The sequence below is a fragment of the Dromiciops gliroides genome, chromosome 3, assembly GCF_019393635.1.
Source record: "Dromiciops gliroides isolate mDroGli1 chromosome 3, mDroGli1.pri, whole genome shotgun sequence".
In the NCBI taxonomy this organism is placed as follows: Eukaryota; Metazoa; Chordata; class Mammalia; order Microbiotheria; family Microbiotheriidae; genus Dromiciops; species Dromiciops gliroides.
Genome location: NC_057863.1, coordinates 269,952,831 through 269,980,775, shown reverse-complemented (window position 1 = coordinate 269,980,775; position 27,945 = coordinate 269,952,831). Strand labels below are relative to the sequence as shown.

Below are 27,945 nucleotides of genomic sequence, written 5' to 3'. Positions count from 1 at the left end.
TTGTCAGTTCTGGCTCTGAAATCTCTTTGTCTCTCTCTCTCTCTCTCTTTTTCTTTTTGCAGGGCAATGAGGGTTAAGTCACAAAGCTAGTTAAGTGTCAAGTGTCTGAGGCCGAATTTGAACTCAGGCCCTCCTGAATCCAGGGCCAGTGCTTTATCCACTGCACCAACTAGCTGCCCCCCTGAAATATCTCTTACATCCTTCCCCTTCTTTCTACTCACATGGCCACAACTCTAGTTCAAACCCTCATCTTTTTATCTGTACAACTGAATGAATTTCTAATTGCTCTTCCAGCCTCAAGCCTCTCCTTTCTCAAATCCATTCTCTTACAAAGCTGTCAAAGTGTTATTTCTAAAACAAAGGTCTGATCACGTTACTTTCATGTTCGATAAACCACAATGGTTCCCCATTACTGCTAAAATCAAACACAAATTCCTCTGATATTAAAAGCCTTTCCCAGCTATACAGTAGTTACCTTCAACCTACCTTGGTAGGCTTATTTATACATGACTCCTTTTCATTGACTTTTCAGTTCAGTTAAACATTTTTTGTTCTTGCTGCTTCCCCCACAAAAAATTCCATCTGTGGGTTTCATGCTTTTTCACAGTAAACTTCTCCCATTAAACTCCTTGAAAGCTCGAGCTGTCCTTTGTCTTTCTTTGTACCAGTGCTTAGCACAGCGCCTGGCCCATAGTAGGTGTCTAATAATCTATTTTTCTTTTTATCATTAGTGCTAGGAGTCCTGGTCGATATATGGCGGAATGTTAGCTTAATCTGACTGATTGAAAATTCGGACAAATGTTTACATGTTGGTAGTGCTGAGATAAGTTGGAAGTGTCCTATGTTTTTCCCTTTCCTACTGTAAAAATGTAAATCTATTAATGCAATGGTGGGCTTGTAACCCAATTTGTGCCTATTCATGCCTGTAATGTTTTCCAAACCGAGCAGTGTTATCAGGATATAAGTGACCACAATTTTTCCACTCCATGAACATGCCAATTATTGAGTAATAATGGCAGATTAGCACTTTAGTACTATTGAATCCTAGAGGATGCTTATCAGGATTGTGGAAGGGTCCTCCCCTAAAGTTACTTTTCTGCAAGGATAGCACAATGAAAGACGACTTCCTCAGCTACCCTAAGTAGCTGAAGTGTCTTTAGGGATGCAAGTAGAGGTTTAAGTGCAGAGAAGAATGTACTGACCAAAGAAAAGTGGACTGGGAAGAAATCCAAAGGAAATGTTTCTTATCATTTTGTTTTTACTCCTTTTTTTCTTGCTGCTGTGGCAGAGGTGGAAGCTGCACCACTCTGATGTGACCTCTCAAGTACCTGTCCCAGTGATGGTGGTGACAGTAACAAACAGCACCACAGTCAATATGGACAAAAGGAATGGCATTTCCCCCAGAGATGCAGAACTTACAGAGGGGCCTGACAAGAATGTAAATGGGGCAGCAAGAAGCTGCTCTACTTGGCAACTGCTATGTTCTCTTTTCTCCTTTTTTATGCTTTCTCCTTTCTCGGCTCCATCTTCTTTTCTTTTCTTGAATTTAACCCTCGGGTTCTTATTATTCTTTTCAATCCCTTCTCTACCTTTCCTTTTCCTCTTTTAGTATTTTCTCTCCATCTCCCTTTTCTTTATGATGCTCCTTTCCATACTCATGACTGTTCAAGCATGTTAAGGCTTTTCAAAAGTGTATCATTCTCTATTCTACCATCTGCTCCCTATCTCCCACCTCCTAACAGATAAAAAAATTCCTGTCAAACTAAATTTAAGAGGATCACATACCTATCTCAGGCAATCACATAGAGAATTTAAGAATAAAATAGCAGGATTAAAAAAATTAGGAAATAAGTGTAGAAACAGATTAGCTAAATGAAGCAGGAAAGGCTTAAAGTCTTTCTAAACACTTCAGAGTTTACTCTATTCAAAAGCCAGAGACAAAAATGTGATATGGAACAGAAAAAGTAGCTTAAAATTAATATAAATAAATTAATTGAGCACAGAGAGAAACATTTTTATTTTAAAATATTTACTTTGAAAAAATAAAAATAAAAAATAATTACTTTGGTTTGAAATGTTTTATTTTTGTTTATCATAAAAATTAAAACTGTACAATATGGTTTATCTTCAAAACTCTGCATTAGGAATATATTAAGAAATATAACTTACCTATTGTAGGCCTAAGTCTTTCAAGGTACTGTTTATCTTCAAGAGTATATGCTGTTGAAATAACTTTGGCCCCTCTGTGGTATGCTAACTGAATAGCTATTGTACCAAATGCCTGTGTATAGAGGAAATACATATACAGATGTATACATACACATATATATTCATTCTTTTTTTTTCTTTTCTTTTTTGGCCAGGCAATGGGGGATAAGTATTTAATAGAATTTTATTGTCCAAAATATATGTAAAAACAAAATTTTAACATCAATTTTTAAAAAATTTTGTGTTCTAATTTCTCTTCCCCCCTCTATTCCTACCTCAAGCAATTCAAAATAAGTTATACATGAGTTGTCATGGAAAAATTCCCATATTAGCTAGTTGTGAGAGAAAACAGTCAAAAAACCCAAAACTTCAGATTAAGGGATTGTCAAAGAGGGGAAAAAAAATTTAAAAATGTGTTTCCATCTGTTTTCATATACTATCAGTTCTTTCTCTGCAGATGGGCTACAATCTTCATAAGTCCTTCAGGGTTATATTGGATCATTGCCTTGCTGAAAATAACCACATGTTTCCCAGCAGATCATCCCCCACTATTGTTGTTATTTTGTATACAGTACATATCAATCTGCTTCAGTTCATGTAGGTCTTTCCAGGATTTTCTGATAGTATCCTGTTCATCATAACCTTGACAGAGAATTTTCTTCATAAAAGCCCAACAAAGTAGGTACCATACGTTTTTCCATTATAATCAATCATCATAACTATTTCCCTCCATCCCACTCCCTTCCCATGACATTTACTCTATCTTCTTTTTACCTATTCCTCCTCAAAAGTGTTTTACTTCTGACTATCCTCTCCCTCACTCTGTACTCCTTTTTTTACCCTTCCTTCCTTATCCTCTTCCTCTCCTACTTTCCTGCAGGGTTAAATAGATTGCTCCTCCCAATTGGGTATGAAAGCTATTCCCTCCATGAGCCCACTCCAATGTGATCAGGGTCCCTGAGCTAATTCTGTGTTCTAATTTTTCTTCCTCCCTCCTCAACCCTCCCTATGAAATCAGCAATTCAATATGTTTTGCCCAGGGTCACACAGCTAGTAAGTATCAAGTCTCTGAGTCGGAATTTGAACTCAGGTCCTCCTGAATCCAAGGCCAATGCTTTATCCACTAAGCCATCTAGCTGCCCCCATATTCTTTTTTTTCTATATTCTTTTTTATATTAATTTATACACACATATGAATTCAAGACCATGACGAATGTGTCTGAGAGCACATCTCATTTGATTTGTGAAGTTCCTAAAACGTTTGTGACAATCAAAGAATACAATTTTCTGATATGTATTATTTAATATAAAATATTCAAGATGTTGTTACTTGCTCCTGGCCAAGAGGGCAAATATTTTAGCTTTTTTTTCAGGAGCTGATAAACCTATGCTCTTTCAGTCTCACTTCCTTTAATAGTTCAACTCAATTTATTAAGCATTTATGTATCGGGCCCTCTGCTAGGCACTGAGTGAAATAGTAGACATTTTGTAAAGACAACTGGTAAGACACAGGAATAAAGTCTGTGGCAATGAGAAAAGCTAAATAATCTTTTTAGAGAAATAAACCTATGACCTTTGGCTTCATTAGCAACATACTCCGAACTAATTCTACTTACACACACACACACACACACACACACACACACACACACACACACACACACACACACACACACAGAGTTATGAGACTCCCTTCTCTTTGAAGATCAAAGTATTTTAAAATTTACTTTTATGTCAGTAACCCTTGACATAAACATAGTACAAACTATATTATTCTAGTTTTAAAGAACAGTGAGTCAGTGATGAAGGATTCCTATCAGACCAGTGTTTAGCCCTAAGACCAAAGTGCCTTTAATAACATCTTAAGTTTTATAGACATCGAAGAAAAAATAATGTAAATGGTATAATATTTTGGATGTATTGCTGACAAGAATGCTAAAGAGAAAAGTTTAGCTCACAAATTCATAACTGAGAAAAATTTGTGAAATTCATGCGATATTTGTTTTTAATTTATCTGCAGAGGGAAAGGATGCCTTTTTCCTGTCCTTTCTTTGGAAAGTAGGTTAAAATCTCTCTAACATAAGTCTAAGGTACACATGGGCTAAGCCTACAGGTATGTATCAAGGTTATAACACATTAATTTATGTTGTTTTCTTTTGAACTTCTTTAGGAAGTTCAAAGTAAAGGTAATAAATTAAACTACACCTAGCACATGCTTCTGGTCACATCTGATAGACTGATGAAAGCCATTTAATGTCAACACAAAATGTGACAATGGAAGATGTAAAGAATTATTACCATAAGGACTAGTACAGCAGACTAGGTAGTCTGTTTTTTGTTTCCTTGGTTTACTTTGTTTTTTTCATATTTGATTCTAAAAAAAATTATTGTACCCACACTTGCTCCATCCATTATAAGCACTGATTTTCCAGGAGAGAGATGAGAAAGAGAATGCAGAGCTGTATAGGAACGCAACCCATCACGGATGACTCCTGCTGCTTCAGTCCATGTGACCTTTTCTGGTTTATGAACTGTGCAAAGAGAATAATAGAGAAATGTAAAAATGTTATTTTTATTGGAGTTTGATAGTATATCTTTTTTAATTTTTGGAGGCAACTGGGGTAAGTTACTTGCCCAGAGTCACACAGTTGGTAAGTGTCTGAAGCCAGATTTGAACTTGGGTCCTCTTGACACTAGGGCCAGTGTTCTATCCACTGTGCTACCTAGCTGTCCCTTCCCATCATCCATTCATTTATAAACATTTATTTATTTATTTAGAATTTTCACCAAGTTACATGTAAAAACAAATTTTCACATTGATTTTTAAAAACTGTGTTCTAAATTCTCTTCTTCCCTCCCTCCCCACCCCTCCTTAATAACTCAAGCAATTCAATATACGTTATACATGTGCAGTCATGCAAAACACATCCATTCATTTATTACATTATATCTTATTACTGAATATTTTATAGAGTAAAAGAAAAGCAAATTTCCTTAGAGTAGGCACTGTAGGCCCACAATGGAGGTTTTAAGCTGTGGTTTGACTGATTAACATATAAATCTCACTGTACCTCAGTTTTACTTTCTGGACAAATGATAGATGTTTTACAGGTTTTTGATATTATAATATGCAAGATATAGTCATAATTGCCATTTGTTTCTTTACAACAAAGTTTAATGTTTCATGAAAACCCCGAGAGGCAAGGTGGCAGAATGGAGAGATGGCTGGCCTTGGAGTCAGGAAGATCCTCCTGGGCTTTGGTCCTGCCTCTGATATGTACTATTTGCCAAACACAATTTTCTAAGATTGTAAATTAAAGATGAGCCCTCATGTGTATGGATAGAAGGAGTTTCAGAGAGTCAGAGAGTTAGAGATCAGCAGCACTTTGGTGGCCATCCAATCCAATCCCTTTCTTTTACAGACAAGGAAAGTAGACATAGAACTGAGACCCAGATAAATTAGCTAGTAAGTACCTGAGGCAGTATTTGAATTTAGGTCTTTCTGACTCCGATTCCAGCATGCTTTTCACTATATCATTTAGCTGCCTCACATCTTATCCCAATGAAATTACAATACAGACAAATGTACATACGACACATGTGAAAATATATTAAATATTTATGTGTGTGTATTGCAAGCAAACTACTGAGAAGGGTTGTGAAGTAGTTATTTTGTTTTTCTAAAAAATGCCTAAAGGGGCAGCTAGGTGGCACAGTGGATAAAGCACCGGCCCTGGATTCAGGAGGACCTGAGTTCAAGTCCGGCCTCAGACACTTAACACTCTCTAGCTGTGTGACCCTGGGCAAGTCACTTAACCCCAATTGCCTCACTAAAAAAAAAAAAAAAATGCCTAAAAAGGAAAGACAGCCAATTTTTGAAAAGTTTAAAAAGCTAAAAAGGGTTTAGAGGAGATGACCACTTAGGTCTCTTTCAGATAATACCAAAAACCATACACTGTAACAACAACCTCATCAAAGTCCAATCCATTTTCCATAAAGTGAGAAGGGTGGATAAGTAGTAAAAAAAAAAAGTTAAAGAGAATGGCAGCCAGAGTGATGTACACCAGGCTCATTATATCCATTGCTTACAGGAATTTGAATCTGGTGGGCCCCACTACTACCTAATGGTTAATAGACAACTCTTCCCCAAGATCCTCTCACTACAAAACCAGCACATTTTACACTCTCACAGAGTGGCTACGTTTGAGTCAACTGTGGAAGGGAAGTACTTAAGCAACATTAAACATGAAGCAGGAAACAAATTAAAACAACTGAGAACTGCCATTTCAAAAGTTGTAAATCTTCAGATAATGCATATTGAACTAACCCTATATTTTATAAACTATTATGAAAAGTTTTGGCATATTATTTTATTTATTTTTTTTTTAGTGAGGCAATTGGGGTTAAGTGACTTGCCCAGGGTCATACAGCTAGTAAGTGTTAAGTGTGTGAGGCCGGATTTGAACTCAGGTACTCCTGACTCCAGGGCTGGTGCTCTATCCACTATGCCACCTAGCTGCCCCCATATTATTTCTTTATAACAAGACATACCTGTAACTCTCTTGTTTAATATCTTTTGAACTTGTTTTAGGGGACATTAATCTTAACTAAAAAAGCCATTTTATGGGCCTACTGTCCTGATTGAGTATGGGTTGGGATAGCTATAATGAAATTAATTTTGCCTTTTATCTACTCCATTATACGTAATTATGAACAATTCAGAAATAAGTTCTTATTAAACATTAACAGTTTTTTTCCTATAATAAGAGAAAGTCATAGGATCATAGATTTAGAGTTAGAAGAGATCTTAGAGGTCAATCTCATTTTATAGATGAAGAAACAGATTTTCTCTTAACAAGTTATAAACTAAGGTTTTTTGTTTGTTTGTTGTTTTACCAAGGACTGAGAAATTGCCCTTTATTAAGGAAATAGGAACAAGCATTTTGGTTGTATTATTAGGTATAGTGTCTATATAATTCTATGTGTTGGGCTTAGATTTGTAGGAATTTGTGTGTGTGTGTGTTCAATGTGTCCATAGTTTGATTAACAGCTGTAAAATGAGTCATTTTAAAATTGTGAATTTAATTTTGAAATTAAATTACTGTGAATTTTTTCACTCTTGCTGAAATCATAATGATAAAATGCTACCAAAAAATTCTAAGAACAGCAGCATATTATAATTTGAACTCCCTGAAATTGAAATCTGTATCAATTCCAAAGGTGGGCTGGTCTGTTTTGGTTTTTTTAACTATTAAAAAAAAAAAGACCTGCTAAGTAAATGAAGAATGTAAACAATATTGCACAGGAAATGGTTAACCTCTGTAGTAAAGCAAATAAATTAAAAAAATATATTCACCTATGTATTTAATTTACAAATTACAAATCATTTAAAATTATGTATTAAAGCAGGTCCTCAAAGATTTCTACCTGACAATGATCTGTTAGCCTAATTCAAATTAGGGACTATATCCATTTTTATTTGAACAATTAGGAGATAAAAGTATCAAATAAGTGGTAGAACCAAATGGCTTAAACATTAAAAAATAATTCATTTTCATTTAAAAAATAAAATGAATCCATACATCCCATATATACTAACAATGGAAGCCAAAGACTAGTATATCTATTACTCAGCCATTCTTTCTAATTTCAGGTATGCCAAGGTTGGCTGTTAATTTTCCTTTTTACTTCAAATTACCTCAGGGTAAGAAATAAAAAACCCACACTATATGTTAACCCTTGAGGGAAATGTGCAAACTTACTAAAGCTACCATTTAAAATGAAGAATCAGTGATCCTAGAAAGTAAAACTTAAAGGGCTTTTCAAAAGTTTTGTTGGAATATACATTTCATGGATTATAATATTTCACTCCTTAGGTACCCACTGAGTAGGTATAATGAAAATAAAGTAACAATAACCTATTACATGAGTGAAGACAAAATTAATATGACTTTAGAAAAGGCTGGATTGTAACATACCCAAGTAATGCTCATGTATTTTTACAATTTCACAAAGACCAGATTCTTCAGAATCCAGTGGCAAAATTCCTTAAAAAAAAAAAGTTAAATTAGAAAAGCACACCTAAATTTAATGGTCATCACAATATTTTTTTCTTTTAAATGAAAATTTGGCAGAAATTAATTGTTGCCAAAGAGTTTTATGTTTGTTCTGAAAAATTGCCATTGAGGTTATGTCATTTACAAGGGAGTCTTCATTTAAAAAAAAAAGGTAATAAACTCTTCTAGAATTACAACACTCCTCCCCTCCCCACTTTTCTGGGTTTCTTTTTGTATGTGGGTTAAAAAAAAACAACCAAAACAAACTCCTCTTAGATAGAACCTTTCTATGGGGGTAAGAAGATAGAAAAAAAAAGAAAAAGGGAAGAGAAATAAGAGAAGTGAAGAGAAAAAGAGTAATAATTCTTTTATAGATCTTGGCCAGATTCTAATAGACCTACTGACATTTTTCTCCATGTCACAGCAGCAGCCTGGAAGACTTACAAATAGGTCAATGCAGACAGTATATTCTACTCTAGCTAATGTAGAGAGCCTTTATTGCTGGGCTCTAAACAATTTTCTTTTCTGGGGCTTCCTGTGCCCTTCTCTGATGTAGGCACTAATGGAAGTCTAATATGCCACTAATAGGGTATCAGTATCAAAAATGAAGTTAAAAAAATGACTGGGAAATGAAAAAAGCAAAACTTCACTATTACAGAAGGTAACATAAAAATAATCTTTTTTCAGCTGTTGAAAAAAAATGAGCCTGGAATAAATCTTGCCACTTTGCATCTTGTTTGGACTGAGAAAAAGCAACTTCAAATCATTCCTTATGCTCACATATTCTACCACTTTAGAAATAAAAATTTCAATTGATTTTCTTATGTAAACATTTTAGCAGTGAGAGGCTTTATGTGGATGTGTGGGTTAAGGGGGGGACCACCCCAAACTACTCAATTTCCAGTTTGCAAAATGGATCTTCTAAATATAGTAAACAGTTAGCTTCAAGTGGATTATCTGAAATTTGCTTCCCTGCCAATGCCCAGCTAGGTTTCACATTGCACACTCTGGGGCCTAGTCAGGACAGGGATGGGATTGAGTACACGGGATTATTGGGTGTTTTTAATTATCTTTCTTAAAAAACTACCATCCCTGTCATAGCATGAATAATTAAGACTCAATTTTTAAAATTAGAAAAATAGAGAACAATGGAAAAATAGGAATATGAACTGAAACTTACCTACTACTTCATCATCTGGATGAAAGAATGATACTTTGCTTCCAACTTAAGAAAAGCAACAAGAAAAACATGATGGTAAATACCATTCTGTGATAATTACTTTTCATCTGTTAAGTCATATCATTAAGATCCTACCTATTTCTTGTGTACACATATTACCTAACTACTTTAAGTAAAAAGGTTAATGCCGGCAAGTTTATACCACAATTTCAAGGTGTTACTGGCTTCTAGTTACTTTGTAGCTTTCTGTCTAAGCCAACCTGTTCCTCAGTCTTTTTGGCTAATTTAAATCTGCCTACCCTAAAACCCTCCCCCAAGTTCCTTTCTGGTTGTAATGATTGGAATGACGCCACCTGCTGGAGACGTACTGTAGAAAAGCTCCAACACGAGGTGAAGGTCTCTGAGAGCAAGACTGTGTGTCTTTTTTTTGGCGTCAGGAAGTGACGTTTGCTTGTGGGAGGAAGAAGGGGGAGCCTGGCGCTCTGACTCATGCTCTTTTCTGTGGACTGTGGCAGAGAGTGCAGCTAGGAATGCTCTCTCCCTTTAATAGATGGAGGAATCTAGGCCTTTCTTTCTCTCTCTACCAAATTCTTATTCTCCTTAATAAATGCTTAAAAGTCTAACTCTTGCTAAATCTTATAATTTATTGGCGATTTTAGATAGTTTAGCTAGAATTTTAGCCTTAACATGGTATAATTTGGAAGGACAAAAATGATAAAGGGGTTTTTATTGTATGAAAATGCAAAACAAACTGCTGAACTTCTCAAGACAATCAAGTCCCCTTTTATCTAGTCCACTTCTCTAAGACTTCTTCAATCCCAGTCCTTCAAGAAAATAATGATTGGTTTTATGTGGGTCAAAAGAAACCCTGACAGGCAGGCCTTACTTTTTCAGGTTCTTAAGCTATTTAAACATTTTGAAACTTGATAGCAAGTTCAAAGTCGGCATCTAGGCAGTAGCTTAGATGTGTGCAGAAAGTAAATACCATAACTAGGTCACATCTAAGGTCAGAGTAGTAAAGTCTCTAGTATTATGCCAGTTAATTTGCATAATCCTGTTTAACTGACTGGTAATCAACAAACATTTATTAAATACTTCAGTGTCTACAACACTGAAGAGATTGGAAGAGATTAAACACTTAGATAAGAGTTTCAGTCCTCAAAGGGCTGTAGTTATTATGTAGGGCTGTGAGACACTAATAAAGATAGCTACAAGGTATAACATTAAAAGGTGATTATATAAAACAAAGTGCTATGTGACAGGGAGGGAAAAACAAGTCCCACTGACACAGAGTGAATGAAAGAAAAGAAAATGTGGTAAAGGCTGAAAAGGTAAGGAGGTGCCAAGTTGTAGAGCATCTTGGAGCACAGGTTAAGGAGACTGATTTCTCCACCATGCCCCAGAAAGCTCATTATTGGGAAAATCTCATCTGTATGATCCCATCAGTCTTGGTACCTTCCTTATCACTACCCTTCATTTGGAGGGTGAGGCCATGAACTCCTAACCTCCAAATTTAAGGAGAGAGCTCAGCTCAGCCATTGATCACATCATTTCTCATCTGGGTCACTACTTTGGACTTCTCTCATTGACTTCTCTACCATGACCCCACCTCTAGTACCTTCCCTGGTCTCCCTCCATCCCTTGCTTTTCAGCTTCTTTTTGTGTGCTGCCTTCCTCCATTGTTAGCTTCTTGAGGACAATTGTCTGTTTTTTATATTTGTATTCCTGTACTGAGCACTGTGCCTGACATATAATAAATGTTTACTGATAGATTTATTGATATTTAGGACAAAACAGAGTCATTAAAGACTTTTGAGAGGGGGAATGACATTATCAGAACCAGCAGGGAAGCAACCAGTGGATATGGAAAGACTGAGAATGATCAGCCAGCAGTCAACAAGCATTTATTAAGCTGTGTTATCAGGAACCGAGTCAACACCTAACTAACAAGTATATAAGACACAGAGTAGATGGAATATAATCTCTGAGTAGGAGACAAAGGAGGAGGGGATGGGGGATCCAAAAAGACCTCCTAAAGAAGGTGAGATTTGAACTTTGTCATGAAGTTAGGGAAACCAAGATGTGGTAGAGGAAGACTATTATTGGAAGGAAGGACAAAAATGTCATTACAAAAATGCCAAGCGGGGAAATAGAAAGTCTAAAGGAAGGAACAGCAAGAAAGCCAGTGTCACTAGATCATAAAGCTCTGTGGAGGAGAATAAAATGTAGAGATGATAGAAAGGAGCCAGGCCTAAAGGGTTTTTTTTTTTTTTTGTGAGGCAATTGGGGTTAAGTGACTTGCCCAGGGTCACACAGCTAGTAAGTGTCAAGGGTCTGAGACCGGGTTTGAACTCAGGTCCTCCTGAATCCAGGGCCGGTGCTCTATCCACTGCGCCACCTAGCTGCCCCGCCTAAAGGTTTTAAATGCCTAACAGAAGTCTTTATTTTGGGTCCTCAAGGTAAGAGGAAGCCACTTGAACTTAGTGAGTAGGTGACATGGGCATGGGCACACCTAGTGTCAATCACTTTGGCAGCTGAGTGGAGGATGGATTAGAGAATAGTGATCTGAAGCCATCTCTAGCCAGAGAATGGAGTGGAGCAGGAGAGAATAGTGAATGATATAGAACTTTAAGGTATAGAACAGGGAGGAAGAATGTGGAAGCATATTAAAAAACTGAAAATAATAAATAGTATTTTTCTCTAAAGACCTTTAAAAAATCCTAGGAAAAGCCATTTGGTAGAGGGCAGAAAGGCTTTCCTCGGCAAACGGATTAAGGGTAGAATGAAGCCTTTAAACAAACTCTTGTCATAAGTTAAATTACAGGGGCAGCTAGGTGGTGCAGTAGATAAAGCACTGGCCCTGGATACAGGAGGACCTGAGTTCAAATTTGACCTCAGACACTTGACGCTTACTAGCTGTGTGACCCTGGGCAAGTCACTTAACTCTCACTGCCCTGCCCCCCCCCAATTAAAATTAAAAAAAAAAATTTTAAGTTACATTACTGCCTTCCCCAGCCCAGAATCTGATTAGGTTACATACCCACCTAAGGACAGGTTCCTCTTTAATTGCAGATCAGAAGTGATTGGACTGCTAGGACCCACTCTTCTCCAAGGAGAAAGGAATAAGGCCAATGGATAGGAGTTCTCCTTTATTTAACTCCAGGAAGAAGGGAGATGTCCAAGAAGAATAGAATGGTAATTCAGACTCAACTGAGTCTGAATGGTAACCCTGAACTTTATTTTTAGATAATGTGATTTTCTTCTTCAAGAGTCCTATAAATGTTACCTGAAATCTTCTTAGGGAAGAGTCATGTCAGAAAGCATGGGGGCCTTTGCCAGTTTGGATATCATTCTCTCCAAGCTAGAAATACCTAGATTCATGATAAACTGAACAAAACTGTTTCTGGCAGATGGGGGTCTAAATGCGGAGTACTATATTAATATTTTTTTTCGACAAGTGAAATTTCACAATGGATGTCCTTTATTTTATCAATAAAGTAGAAGACAGAAAAGGGAAATATTGGTGTAGAGGGCAGAGAACTGATTAACTTGAGAGTCAAGAGTAAAAAGGAAAATATAAAACAAGCACAGAGAAAGGGTGGTGGTACAATGGAAAATGCACTGGCTCAAAAGTCAGACAATGTGGATTCAGGTCCTGCTTCTGCCTATTACCCTGCACCTCAGTTATTTCATCTGTAAAACGAAGAGGTTGGACTAGATTACTGGTGTCAAAGTCAAATAGAAATGGAGGTCTTTAAACCATAATAAGCATCCCTGTGGGCACACACTGACTTAAAAAATTATATACTAACATTATGTTTTATTGCATTTTTGTTTATTTTGTTAAATATCTCCCAGTAAAATATATATATATATATATATTCCCTCCCCTTTTTGGGCGGGGCAATGAGGGTTAAGTGACTTGCCCAGGGTCACACAGCTAGTGTTAAATGTCTGAGGCTGGATTTGAACTCAGGTCCTCCTGAATCCAGGGCCAGTGCTTTATCCACTGTGTCACCTAGCTGCCCCCTCCCAATTATATTTTAATCTGGTTTGGGCTCCACTTTAGGCTACACGTGGCCTACAGGGCATATGTCTAACACCTCTGGTCTAGATGGTCATGCCAGCTCTAGATCAGTGAGTCTGTGGATTGAAAGAGAAGACTGAGGAAGATGGGAGAATATAATCAGAGAGAGGAATTTCAATGTTCTGTATCACAGAGGTACAACAATTATGGAGGATGGCAAGAATAAAAATGAGGTCCTGGGAAAACCCAGACATTTGAGAAAGAACAGGGCTTTTAAGGGGTTATATAGTTTTTTGGGGTTTTTTTTGAGGGGCAGTGAGGGTTAAGTGACTTGCCAAGGGTCACACAGCTAGTAAGTGTCAAGTGTCTGAGGCTGGATTTGAACTCAGGTCCTCCTGAATCTACTGCGCCACCTAGCTGCCTCTGGGTTATATAGTTTTAAAACTTCATGTGTGTGTTCAGTTATATATGTTTCTGGTTCCCAGCCAACATTTTTAACTACATACATTTTTTTTTTGGGTAAAATGTAAGTTTGGCTACTATAAGAGGAATGTAGCAAAATAAAACCCTGTAAAATTGAGGGAAAAGAGAAAGACAAAAGGCATTTTGTATCAACTTAAGAGTGGGTTCTTTGCCTCTAGAATGAAGGTATCCTTGTGAGTTCATGGAGAGATTTCAAAGGGTTCATGAACTTGTATGGGGAAAAAATAACAGCTTTATTTTCACTGATATCTAACTGAAATTGTTTCCTTCAGTAAAGCAAAAAACCATTATTCTGAGAAGGGATGGCTTCATAGGCTTTACCAGATTGCCAAGGGGTTCATGACATAAACAAGGTTAAGAATCCCTGAAGCACCCTGGCTATAAAATTCACTTCTACATTTTGTTCATTTTGCTGATACCCAGCAAGTAAAACTTCAACCACACCTCCTGCTCTTCTAGATATTGTCATCTTCTTTCCTTCCCCTTCTGCTGTTATTCTCCAAATAGCTTCAATATTTACTGATCCGAGGTCCCTCTCTTTTCTCTTCCTCAGAGATAAAGGTCTGAACAAAGCTTGTTGTAGTAGGAGTTAAGAGCAGGAGATAGATAGGAAAGGTATAAAACTGACAGGATTTGGAAGATTAATTAGATGAAGGAAGTGAGGAAGAAGTAAAAATGACTCCAAGCTTGGTACAAGCCTGGGTATTTTGAAATAGAGAAATTATAAGGAGAGGCAGGGTATGGAGGAAAAGACAATAAATTTTGCTTTAGATAGGCTGAGTTTGAGGGGCTGCCAGACCATCCAAATGCAAAGAGGTCTTGAAAATTCAAAATTGTAGCTACAGAGAGAGGCTGGGGTGGGCAAATTTGGTTCTGATCTACCTTTCTAGCTTTATCTCATACTATTTTTTCATGTACACTATCATCTAGAATATGAAATGATAGGAGTAGTTGAACTTAGCAAGGAGAATATATTAAAAAAAGGACAAGTACAGAATATTTGGGGATATACACATTTAATTACTGAACTGCTTATTGATTCTTTTTTCCTCAGAGAATGCCTACTGTAATATTCTGTATAATTTTTAAAAAACAGAATTTTAGGCATACAGTTTATCACAAAAAGATACCAGTAATAGGATATATTTAGGGAGTGAAGCTGGTATACATAAGCGAATACATAAAGGATCTGTTATTTTGTCTACACGGGGAAGTCCTAGTTTGGAAATTTCCTCCACTGAGTCAGATTATAATGGAGTTCTGTAAGGCACAAAGATGGTGACTCACTCACCTGGGATGAGTACCTTATAAGTAACTGAAATGTTTTTCTGACTTCAAGCCTAGCATTCTACTATACCACACTTCCTCTAATATTTAAAAGTATTTAGTTTTTATTGGTTACCAATTGAAGAATTCAAAACTCCCATAGGTATCTCAACCTCATTATGTTTAAAAGAAGTCATTACCCTTCCCCTTCAAACTCTATCCACTTCCCAAATTCTCTATTACTGTTGAGGGTACCATTAATCTCCTGATTATTCAGGCTCAAAACCTAAGTGCCATCCTCTCAAAATCACCCCACACATTCAATCTGTTTCCAAGCCTTTCTATTTCTACTTTCACAACATCTCTAGTATATGCCCCCTTCTCTCCATTCACACAGCCACCTGGTGCAGGCTCTTGTCATCTCACATGTAGACTACTGGAATAGCTTTCTGATTGTTTTCTATACCTCAGGTCTCTCCCCATTCTAGTCCAGTCTCCATTCAGATGCCAAATAGCTCTCTAAATCACTGATCTAATTACGTCACTACTCCCCTACTCAATAGACTCTAATGGCTCCCTATTTCCTTGAGGACAAAATATTAAAATCCTGCATTTGGCTTTTAAAGCCCTTTACAACCTGGCTCTTTCCTATCCCTTCAGTCTTCTTTATGCACTTCCATGCACTATACAGTCTAGTTAACACTGGCCTTCTTGTTGTGCATCAAACAGGACATTCATCTCCTAATTCCATACTTTTCTTTGGCTGTCCTCAATGCCTAGAGTACTTTCCCTCCTCACCTTTACTTTCTGGTTTCCCAGACTTCCTTCAACATTCAGCTTAAACCCTTTTTCAATTCCAGTCACACATCCCCCCCTTACTTTATACATATGTGTGTGTATCTGAGTCTGTATATATATATACACATAAAAAAGGTACATGCACAACGTATATGTTTATATATTTCCCCACTGTTGTTTGTATGTTGTTTCATTAGAATGTGAACTTTTTGAGGGGAAGGACCATGTTTTTTACTTTCTTTGTATACCCAGTACTGAGCAGTGCTTGGCACATGATAAGCACTTAATAAATGTTTGTTGACTGATAGAAATTTTCTCTTACTTTATTCCATATATTTTATTATTCATGGGACTAATTATATGACCTCAAAAATATTTATTTCATTGTACATATGACTTCAAATGTAAAATGCCAGGGCAAAGAAGTTTCATTCTTTTTTTTTTTTTTTTGGTAAGGCAATTGGGGTTAAGTGACTTGCCCAGGGTCACACAGCTAGTAAGTGTCACGTGTCTGAGGCTGGATTTGAACTCAGGTCCTCCTGAATCCAGGACCGGTGCTTTATCCTCTGCACCACCTAGCTGCCCCCATTCATTTTTTTTTTAAAGAAAAAGATTTTATATCCTAGCATTTTATATTTGAGAGATATAAGCACTTTCATATCAACTAGTTAGCACTTAACTTCTCCATGATAAAATAAATAAAGATGATAATTTTATTGTCAACATAAACAAAGATTCTTATACACTACTATTATTCAATTCAAATGATCTTTGGCTGAGATTCAATGAATGAACTTTAATTTTTTTCTAAAAAATATAATAACTGTTGTACTTATAGCAGTAAACTTACCCTCTAGTACAACTCCAGCAATTTCTCTCCCAACAGGAAAAAATTCCTTTTCCAGTTTCATTTCTGATAAAAGCTAAATCATAATAATAGTTAAGAACTTCCCTATATGGAATAAATTCTAGCGTATCCCCTTAAAATTGGGGAAGGTAAACATAGAAAAACCATATATGGTCCCATTTTTAGAATTAAGGTGCTCCCATCCCAGATTAAGGCAACAGGAAATGACTCCACAACAGGTTTTAATATAATGGAAAACAAACATTTTAAAAGAAAATAAATCTCTATGCGGGGGTACAGAATGGGATATCAATGCTAAAACAAGTTCCCTAAAAAAAAAAAAGCTTCATGAAAATTTTTTGTTTACATAGCATATCCTATGCTATCTGAAGGCACATTTTAGGAGCCCTTTCATTAGAAGTCAATTAAGTCTCAGCATTTTCATAAAATGGGCACAATCGTAGCAAACATGTCACAAGGCTGTTAACAGGATCAACTGAAACAATGTGTAAAGTATTTGGCAAACCTTAAAGTAATATAAACACCAGCTACTACTATTATCGTTACCATTGCTCCTATTATTACTATCATTGCTTCTGTCAAATTGAAAGTTGAGGACTCAGAAGAGAAAGGCAGATTTGGAAAGTGAGTGATGATATCTAAAAATTGAATATAGATTCCTGGATAAAAACTTAAAATATAGGAATGACAAGCTCTTGGCAAGGTCCAGGAAAAAAAGTCATCATTGCTCTTGCAAATCTAATCAAGAAAGGTTAAACCAAAAAGTAAGGGAGAAGGATGGTGCAAACTGTCCACATAGGCTGACAAGCCCGATATACAGACTCAACATAGGAGGGGAAATAGCAGAAGAAAAAGACCAGACATTTGTGGGAGACAGCCCCTCAAAGGAGAACAAACAATAAAATCCGTGGCCTCAGAGATACAGAAATTCTGAAAAGCATAGACAACTTAATAGGGTGAACCTGAGATTTTAATAAAAGAAGACAATTTGACCTAAGTATTACTAGGGCTTATACTGCCTACTGAAATTCTGGAAGGGTAGTCCTACTTCAAAGGGATAAAACTGGCAAAAATGAAGGTGGAATAATGTTTATAATAAGAATACTTACTCATGGCACCCTGGGGGAAAACATGGTGAAGACTTTGGGGTGACGTTCAACCAAAAGATGTGGTATTAGAGGACTTTTAGAGATGAGCTATACAGCAGGAGGAAGTAGAGAAGGAGTTTCAAAACCAGCACAAACCTGGCACTGAAGCATGATATTGTAGTACCATGAGACTTTGAACCATTCAGAAATCTGTTGGCACTCTCTTGGTCTTCCAAAAGCAGAGCAGTTAATACATTTGAAATTTTATTATTTCAAAAAGTGGGGGAAGTGACAAAGGGAACTGCTGTTTCAGACCTGATTTTTCTGAACTAATAAGAAGGAAGTGATTGCTGAAAAAGAAATCCCAAGAACCACCCTCCTAGAGTTCATGATCTGAGAAGCAGGTAGGTGATAGAACATGGCAAAGTAAGAAAGACCTGACTTTAAAGCCTGTCTCACACACTTCTAGCTGTGTGGGCAAGTCACTTAACTTCTTACAGTCTCAGTTTTCTTATCTGCAAAATGGGAATAATAATAGCATACATACCTGACAGGGTTGACTTGCAAACTGAGTAGGATCCAATAGACTAATCTTTTTCAGAAAAGTTGCCCCACAGGGGATAGAAAGCTCTCAAGATTCAAGTTCTAAAAACACAAGCAGTCATGCTTCTAATGAGAAGGAAAAGTGGGAGCTACTTAGAAAGGCAGCTGTAGATTCACAGGAAATCGAAAACCAGTTTGGCATTTAAAAAATGTATAGAATGTACAAATAACTGAAGAAGAATTATAGCATGGACACAAAAAGACTATGTCAAGAATTGATAAAGCCCAAGAGGGGTCAAGCCTAGTGATAAACAGAAAGAACAAAAAGAAGGTTTTTAAAAATACTTTGATAGGTGGAGAAAAACATAACAGGGAGCAGACCACTGCTAGGGGTAAATGGGATGATAATGGATCAGACAGTGAGATGGGCAAACTATTATTTCGTTTCTTTTTTTCTTCCAAAAGGAACACTCTTTGGTCTGGGAAGGATAGCAAATAATAGGGCAGTCCATTGATCAGCTCTTTCTAGAGGCAGTGGTACTGTTGATTTGCTTAAAGTTCTAAGAGGAAAAAGGAAGGTGAAAGGGTAACAGGGAATATAACTATGTGGCCCAAGGGAATGAAGAACTGATTGGCTTATTTATCACTTCAGGGGTGCCATTCATGGGCTTTGGTGGTTGGATTTGGAGGTGGCACCAGCAGTGCAGGCAGGGATAGGGGAAAAAGATCTATGATTTCATCTAAGTCATTGGTAAAAATGTTGAACAAAACTAGACCAAGTACAGATTATCTGGGTTACTCTACTAGAGGCCTTCCTCCATTATGACATTGACCCCACAGCTCTAGGATGTAGTTTACCTCATCCTGTTCAAAAATCATTTGAACTCATTGAGAGCACCTAGGTACCCTGACCATTTCCTCCTATACCTTGGGCTTGCCACTCCTCTACTGACCATTTTTGCTATCCTTCACACACAGGGACTGTCTTGATTCTTTATTTTTATCCCCAGATCTTAGCACACAGCTTTTGGGATACAGTAAGCAATTAATAATTGCTTTTTTATTCATTCATTGAGGGCATGTTGTCAGATTTGCATACAAAAGGAAGCTTGGTGAACTACAAACATTTAGGTGATAGAGCTAGAATATTAGTTATAGACTAGAAAGCTAAACTGATCCTGCCTGCCTGATTTAATAGAATAAACGTCATGTTGCTGCTCCATTAAAACAGAAAAATGATGGCACCCTCATTGTTAGTGTTCATTCCTTCAAGTTAACATATATATATATATATATATATATATTGTATGCTCTAAGTAGAATGTAAGCTTGTTGAGTATAAGGACTATTTTATTATTATTATTATTATCATTGTTGTTGTTATCCCCATTTTGTAGATGAGGAAAAAGGTCGAGAGAAGTTAAGTGAGTTGCCCAGCATCACCTGGCTAACAAGTGGCTAAAGCAATATTTTAGGTTCCCAAAATCCATAGCATTATATGAATGTGAGGGAAGGGGCAGGGGGATACAAGAGTTCCTATAAAAAACATCTAGGAGGTTTAGTGAACTGAAAACTCAAAATGAATGAAAAGTAGGAAAGGGCAGCCAGACAAGCTAATGCTACTCAGGCTGAAGCAGGAAAGGCATGAAGTCCAGCCAAGGACATGTTCAATTTTGGGCACTACACACGATGCCCAAGACATGGACAAGCTAGAAGATGATGAGAACAAGGCTGTGGAGCACAGGTCTGGTTAAAGGGAATATGAAGGGTTTAGACTAGCAAACAAAAGACTTGCAGGAACATGAGGCTGTCCTCCAGTATTTGAGGGGCTATCAAGTGGAAGAATAAGATGTGTTGGGCTTGGTTGGCCCTAGAAGGCAAAGGTCAGAAGTTGTAGAGAAGCAGATGAAGACTCAAAGTAAGGAAAGTGAGGGTGGGAGGCATTCATGCAAAGGCTCACCAGTCCCTGGAGCCTGCTGGAGATGGTCTACAAGAGGTCTTTGTTAAGGAATGAGCTAGACCAGATGATTCTGGCTCTCAGATTCTTAGAAGGAAGATATCATTAAACAAATGTCTTTTTTGGCACAGAATAAAATTTGAGCAGGGTTTCCTAAGTATTTCAAGGTCAACCAACAGCTGAGTCTTGTAGAGATTGTATACACGTCCATATAATGGGGATGAAGGGTTCAAGGTGGAGGAAGGATGCATTAATATTATATATTTAAGGACCAATGCCTGATAATGTCCCTAGCACAGAAGGACTATTTAGTGAATTCATTAAGATCCTGTTTATACTTATACTGTATATCTGAAGCTAACTTCTTAAGAAATATGCCTTTATTAGAAGTACTTAGTAAATGTGTATTGTCAGTCTTTCACTTCAGAAAGTAAAACTTATCACTGATTTCAAATACAATTCTGATTAAGATAAAACACCTAAAAAAAAAGATAAAACACCTCAATTAAACATACATATAATTAGTCATGAGAATAAAAGGGCACACTAATGAACAATTAGTGAGCATGCTAATTCTTCTTCTTTGCTGAGCACTTAAGTCAGATGTTACTTTAAGGCATGGGATTGCAAGTTTTTTGATTGTGGGCCAAGATCAGCAATCATTTTTATTGCTAACATTGGTAATATCAGTTAGTTATTAAAAATATGGATTTTTAGCAGTAATTAGAAAATGCATTTTAAAAGTTTAAGAAACTTTATTCACATATAAGTAGGCAGATTTGTGAGCCAAGTGCTAATTGTTCATCAATTCTGATCAAATTATCATAATATTGTTTTTTAACATATTGCATAATTTTCAAGATCTATTAGAATGCATTGAGTCAGTGCACATCTAAATTCTGACTTTAGCTTTACAGTACCAATAGAAATCTATTGATTGTGGCTCTCAACTTTCATGAAAGAGAATGTATTTTTTTTCCTTTTCATTCATTCATTCATTTATTTTTGTGAGGCAATTGGGGCTAAGGGACTTGCCCAGGGTCACACTGCTAGTAAGGAGAATGTACTTATAAAGTGAAGTGGATCCAAACATTGTCCAGAGGTTTGGTCACACAGGCTGAAAATTTAGGTTGTTAGAGCCTACCTGCCTAGCAGAACATGTATGCTAGCAAATAATGCAATAATATTTTTGCTAAAAATATCATATGGGCTGCATTTGTCCTTTTGATTACATTTCGAATGTCCAAGTTAAAAGGGTGTTAGTAAATTAAACATGATGAAGATTTTATTTAAGTTTTAGTTAAAATAAAGGAATTCTACATACCTTTGTATTTATCCAGCTTAGAGCACAGGCTTTCACTTGAAGTTTCACATAGTTATCTTTTATGTCAGGCAGATTTTCCTAAGTAAAGTTTATACAGAATAGCATGAGAATTGTTATGTATAAGACTTTCCTAAAGTTAGAAAAGTAAAGTCACTCATTAGTATGATCAAAAAACGAATAGTAGTTGCAGAATTTTATCTTACAAACACAATTTTGGAGGAAGTTTTAAAAGGAATATTCTGGTACTGAATCAGTATTGTAGGAAATAAAATCATGGTAAGAATATAACAACCCAATAATTTTTGTAAAAAAAAAAAAGGATTTAAAAATATTACCCCCCCCTAAATTATGGAGAGTAAGGTAATGTATCATAAAAAAGAATTTAAAGCTTATCTTTCATCTCTTTAATGCAAAAGTAGCCTTTTGGGCTGTTCTTAACTTTTATGTGAAGTGCTTTTAAAAAAAATAAGTAAAGGGGCGGCTAGCACCGGCCCTGGAGTCAGGAGTACCTGAGTTCAAATCCGGCCTTAGACACTTAACACTTACTAGCTGTGTGACCCTGGGCAAGTCACTTAACCCCAATTGCCTCGCTAAAAAAAAAATAATATATGGAATTTATTTAGTATTTTGTTTTCCCCCAATTACATGTAAAAACATTTTTTAATATTTGGTTTCTTAAACTTTGAGTTCCAAATTCTCTCCCTTCCTCTGTCCTCTCACCTCCATTGAGAAGGCAAGCAATTTAATATAGATTATATATGTGGTCATGCAAAACATTTCCATGTTAGTCTTGTTGTAAAAGAAAACATAGACAAAAAAAAACCTCACGAAAAATAAAGTAAAACAAAGTGTGCTTCAATCTATATTTAGACACTATCAGTTCTTTCTCTGGGAATGGATAGCATTTTTCATTCTAAGTCCTTCAGAGGTGTCTAGGATCATTCTATTGCTGAGAATAATTAAGTCATTCACAGCTGATCATCTTACAATATTGCTGTTACTTTGTACACAGTACATTTCATTTTGCATCAGCACATGTCTTTCCTGGTAAAGTGCTTTTTAAAGTGACTTATTTAATGTCTTTTCCCTACCTAATGTTTTCCTTGGGCTTTTTAGCATGCTCAATAAACTCAGATCCAAGTTAAACTTTGAGGATTTGCCATGATGAATTCTTCTTCATATTTCAGGCTGAATGTAATTTATACTATGATAAGAAATATTTCTAGTTTAGTTACTGGATACCTTCCTCATTTAATAATTATCATTAGAAAAATGAACTGTTTATACATACAAGTTAACCTAAACAGTTATTAGTGTAACATGAGTCCAAATCTTACTTTTAAAAACCTTAATTTAGAAAGCGTTAAATATGATGTTTGGTTGATGAATGTCACAAATTATATTACATTCCTGATTATATAAAATGTAAATAAATGAGACTGTCAAAAGCTTAGAAGTGTGTTATTGAAAACAATACACATTTTCTGTTTACATGTTTATACATGAACAAATGATAGTATTTTTTCAAAACTATGAACATAATCTAGAGCCTTACAAATGCACAATGACAAGAAGAGGAGAACAAGCCTGTGGAGCCCAGGACTGGGCTATTTTATTGTACAATTTTATAAAGGTGGAATCTACCTTGCAAACTGTTAAAAAATATTAAAAACATTTAAAACCTCCAAAACTGTAGTCTATTGGATAAAGCACCGGCCCTGGATTCAGGAATACCTGAGTTCAAATCCAGCCTCAGACACTTGACACTTACTAGCTGTGTGACCCTGGGCAAGTCACTTAACCCCCATTGCCCCGCAAAAAAACAACAAAAAAAACCCCCCCAAAAGCCCTAGTCTATTTATTGAACATATTAGAAAAACCTTATCTAAACATCTAACATGGTTCTAACATATGGTCTATTTGAATAATGTTTAGTAGTGTTGTAAAAATATGAATATGAATATACCTTTGGTATGATCTACATAGTAAAAATGTGGTGCTTCATATGGGTAATATTTCAAATATAATATTAAAGTAAAATAATTTGAAGTAATTTTAAATAGAAAATGTCTTTTTAAAAAAAGGTCATTAAAATATTTTTTAAAATGCTCAGGAAATGGGGCAGCTAGGTGGCGCAGTGGATAGAGCACTGGCCCTGGATTCAGGAGGACCTGAGTTCAAATATGGCCTCAGACACTTAACACTTACCAGTTGTGTGACCCTGGGCAAGTCACTTCACCCAAGTGCCCCACTCGCCCCAAAAAATACACAGGAAAGGAGACAACTAAGTTCAGCAGGAAACACAAAGAAGCAGGGCAACTTTGAAATAATGTGGCATTTATTGTAAACTTTTAAAAAAGCAAGCTGTATGCAATAGAGATTCACAATTTTACATATAAATCTTCTGTTGTGCTCTTTATGTGGAAATGATAATTTATTACGTTTGTTAAATTCAGGATAAAAAAAGGAAAATTTAAAAAAGGAAAACTATCCCATTTTCTATAAAAGACTTTTCTTACCCTTTCTTGAAACACAAATGAAATCTCTTCTCCTGATGAACTCTGCTGAAAGTACAAGCCTTTCATAGTGACCTGAAAGAAAAGTTAAGTAAAAACAATATAAACCACAAGGATATAATTGATTTTAAAAATATTTCCAAAACAAAAAAATTTAAGTTATAAATCATAAATGTCAATAAAGTAAGTATTAGCAAAGTCTTTTCATTAATAGGCCCTATCATATAAATGTCACATTATTCATGGGAATAACAGATGATAAAATATTTGCAGATCAATATAATGTATTAATACTATGGGGAGGGGCGGCTAGGTGGCACAGTGGATAAAGTACCGGCCCTGGATTCAGGAGTACCTGAGTTCAAATCCGGCCTTAGACATTTGACACTTACTACCTGTGTGACCCTGGGCAAGTCACTTAACCCCCATTGCCCCACCCAAAAAAACAAAAAACAAAACAAAACAAAAAAACAAATACTATGGGGAAAAACTCAAACCAATTTATATTGACAGTGGGTCAGTGATATCACCTTGTTTTTCCAAGAAACAAGTTGTGGCAGTGAAATTGCAGGGATTATTCATTCTTGAGCTCTTTACTGAGTCCATTGGTATTACTATTACAAGAAAATATAATTACTGTTAAAAAATCCTATCTTCTATTTTAAGAGCTTTGAACTTTTTTTTTTTTTAACTTTGAACTTTTTAATAGTGAACTCTGAAACTGTTAGGTCCATCATGAAATTCATTTGCTCTGATTACGGAATAGATATCCAATTCATCCATGCAGAATGCAAGGTACATTTTGAGATAAATATGGAAAGAAATGAATTTTTAAAAACTGACTATGTCACTTTGAGGTTTCACCTCATAACCAGCAAATTAGCAATGATGATAAAAGATGAAAATGGTCATTGATAGAGGGGCATTGTAATGTACTGCTGGTGAAGCTGTGAACCAATCCAACTATTCTGGAAAGCAATTTTGAATTATAAGAGTAACAAAGGGTCCACATTCTTTGAACCAGAGATCCTATTAATAGGTATATACTCTGAGGAGGTCAAAGACAGAAAGAGTGTGTGTGTGTATGTATGTGTATTATATTTGTATTCGTATGTGTACATATAATACACATGTATTTGTGTATACATATACAATACACATATATACACAAATAACTTATTTAATTATTCTGATGGATATGTGCGTATACATACACATGTACACAAAGTATATGCCTATCCATCAGAGAATAAATAAGCTGTGGTGCATAAATATCATGAAATATTACTTTAAGAAGCAACAAGGAGGGGGCGGCTAGGTGGCGCAGTGGATAAAGCACTGGCCCTGGATTCAGGAGTTCCTGAGTTCAAATCCGGCCTCAGACACTTGACACTTACTGGCTGTGTGACCCTGGCAAGTCACTTAACCCCCATTGCCCCACAAAAAAAAAAAAAAAGCCTAATGTAAAAAGAAGCAACAAGGGGCAGCTAGATGGTGAAGTGGATGAAGCACCGGTCCTGGAGTCAGGAGGACCTGAGTTCAAATGTGACCTCAGACACTTAACACTTACTAGCTGTGACCCTGGGCAAGTCATTTAACCCCAACTGCCTCACCAAAAAAAAAAAAAAAAAAAAAAAAAAGCAACAAATAGAAAAAAATTCAGAGAAGTATGGGAGGGCACGAATTGATGTGGAATTAAGTATAACCAACAAAATCAATATACATGAATACTACAATGCAAATGGAAAGGAAAAAAATTGAATACTATGCAATTACAAAGACCAAGGTTGGCCTTGGAAAAGAACTGAAAACAAAAACAAAAACAAAAACAAAACCCCAAACCATTTCCTTCCCCTCAGTGCAGAAGGAAGGAAATATGAGGAAAGGCTTCATGTTGAAAATGGTTCTTGAGCTGAGTACTGAAGTAATCTTTGCATCTTAAGATGTGGTGGTGACAAAGGAGGGCATTCTAGACATGGGGACCACCTGTGCAAAGTCATGGAAATACATATATTCTGGCTGTATATGATGAGTAGCAAGAAAGTCAGTTTGACTGGAACAGAAAGAATGAGAACAGTTAAAATGGACCAGGTTATTAAGGATTTTTAATGCCAGTATTGCATTTTATTCAGGAGGCAACAGGGGAGCCACTGGAGTTTACTAAGGAGAGAAGTTAATATAGATAGACCTGAATTTAAAGAAAAATCTTCTGGTACCTGTGTGCAGGATAAGAGGCATCGGGCAGGGAGAGCAATCAGAAGGCTACCAAAAAAGTCATATAATTATAGATTTAGAGCTCTAAGAGATCTAAAAGGTTCATTTTACAGGTAAGGAAATTGAGGCCCAGGGAGGTTATGTGACTTGCCAGAAGTTGTACAAGTGATATTCAGAGGAAAGACATGAAACTGAGTTCTCTGACTCCAGAGCCAATGCCTGAGCTCAGCTGGTGTCTATGTGAGTAGAAAGAAGGCAACAAGAAATGATGCAGATATAGAAATGACGAGATTAGTAAGCAAGAATTAGTATACAGTAAAAGTACCCTGAAATCATGGTAGGAGCAAAAAGTCTAGGATCTTTTCCTTCTGTCAATTCATATTTTTCAGTCTCAGTTCCTGTGGACTACAGGTACAGAATGGGACATTAAAGAATATCCACCAACATATATGTATATATGTGTGTGTTTTCTTAAAAACAAAACAAAAAAACCCCTATCCTTGAGAAGTTCAGAGTTTTTTATACGATTCTCTTTCTGGTTCTTTTTCATTCATATATCAGAATGTTTGTGGGAGCAGCTAGGTGGCGCAGTGTGATAAAGCACCTGCCCTGGATTCAGGAGGACCTGAGTTCAAAGCCGGCCTCAGACACTTGACACTTACTGTGTGACTGTGGGCAAGTCACTTAACCCTCACTGCCCTGAAAAAGACACAAACATTCTTCTGTCTTTTTTTGTGTGTGTGTTTGTTGAGGACTACGTTCACAAGAAAAATAAAGATAAGAGGCAAATTTCATCTTCATTTGATAGATGAGGATAGTCCTAAAAAGCTTAAGAAAAGGGCAGAATGAAGTCTGATGTTTTCGGGGTTTGAGGGTAAGCTGGGTATGTTTTTAGGTAGCTGAGAAGGAGCCAATTGGCAGAAAGAGACTGAAGATGAGGAAAGGAGGATGAAATGGTTCCTGGAAGGAGGTGATGGATATAAGGGCCCAAACAGAGAATATGGATTAGGCAAGGAGAAAGATCATCTCACCCTCTGAGACTGGCTCAAAGGAGAAGACAGGTGGAAATTTAGAAATGTTTTGAGTTGTGGAATAAGCAAGATGAAGGAATTCATAGTGAATGGCCTCAAATTTCTCAGCACATTAGGAAGGATGGTAATACAGGGAGAAAAACTTAAGGGAGTGGTTGGTATTCAGAATTTGAAGAGACATGAAGGTTTTGGAACTCTTTCAGGAAGCATTACAGAATTAATCAGGGAAGAATTATGATATAAGATGAATTTGTAGTGAGCCCATTTAACATGGTTAGTTATCTGCCCTCCCAGTAGGGTTGAGGAGTATGGGAACAGCAATGTGAAAGGCATAGATGGTGGATAAAGCCAGGATTTAGAATTGATAGGGTATATATAGGGTTGTA

General features: G+C 36.4%; 1 protein-coding gene across 3 annotated transcripts in view; it reads right to left on the bottom strand.

Moving 5' to 3' along the window:
• The window catches only part of CRYZL1 (crystallin zeta like 1), a 50,654-nt gene that overhangs the window by 9,139 nt on the left and 13,570 nt on the right, over positions 1–27,945 (bottom strand). For all 3 annotated transcript variants that reach the window (XM_043997290.1, XM_043997291.1, XM_043997289.1), the window contains exons 2-8: positions 24,318–24,389; positions 21,799–21,876; positions 16,869–16,941; positions 9,445–9,489; positions 8,187–8,255; positions 4,606–4,739; positions 2,170–2,281 (exon numbers count right to left, since the gene is read on the bottom strand). In XM_043997290.1, the coding sequence (XP_043853225.1) occupies positions 2,170–2,281; positions 4,606–4,739; positions 8,187–8,255; positions 9,445–9,489; positions 16,869–16,941; positions 21,799–21,876; positions 24,318–24,383 (577 nt within the window). In that variant the 5' untranslated portion in view covers positions 24,384–24,389. The remainder of the gene's footprint in view (positions 1–2,169; positions 2,282–4,605; positions 4,740–8,186; positions 8,256–9,444; positions 9,490–16,868; positions 16,942–21,798; positions 21,877–24,317; positions 24,390–27,945) is intronic.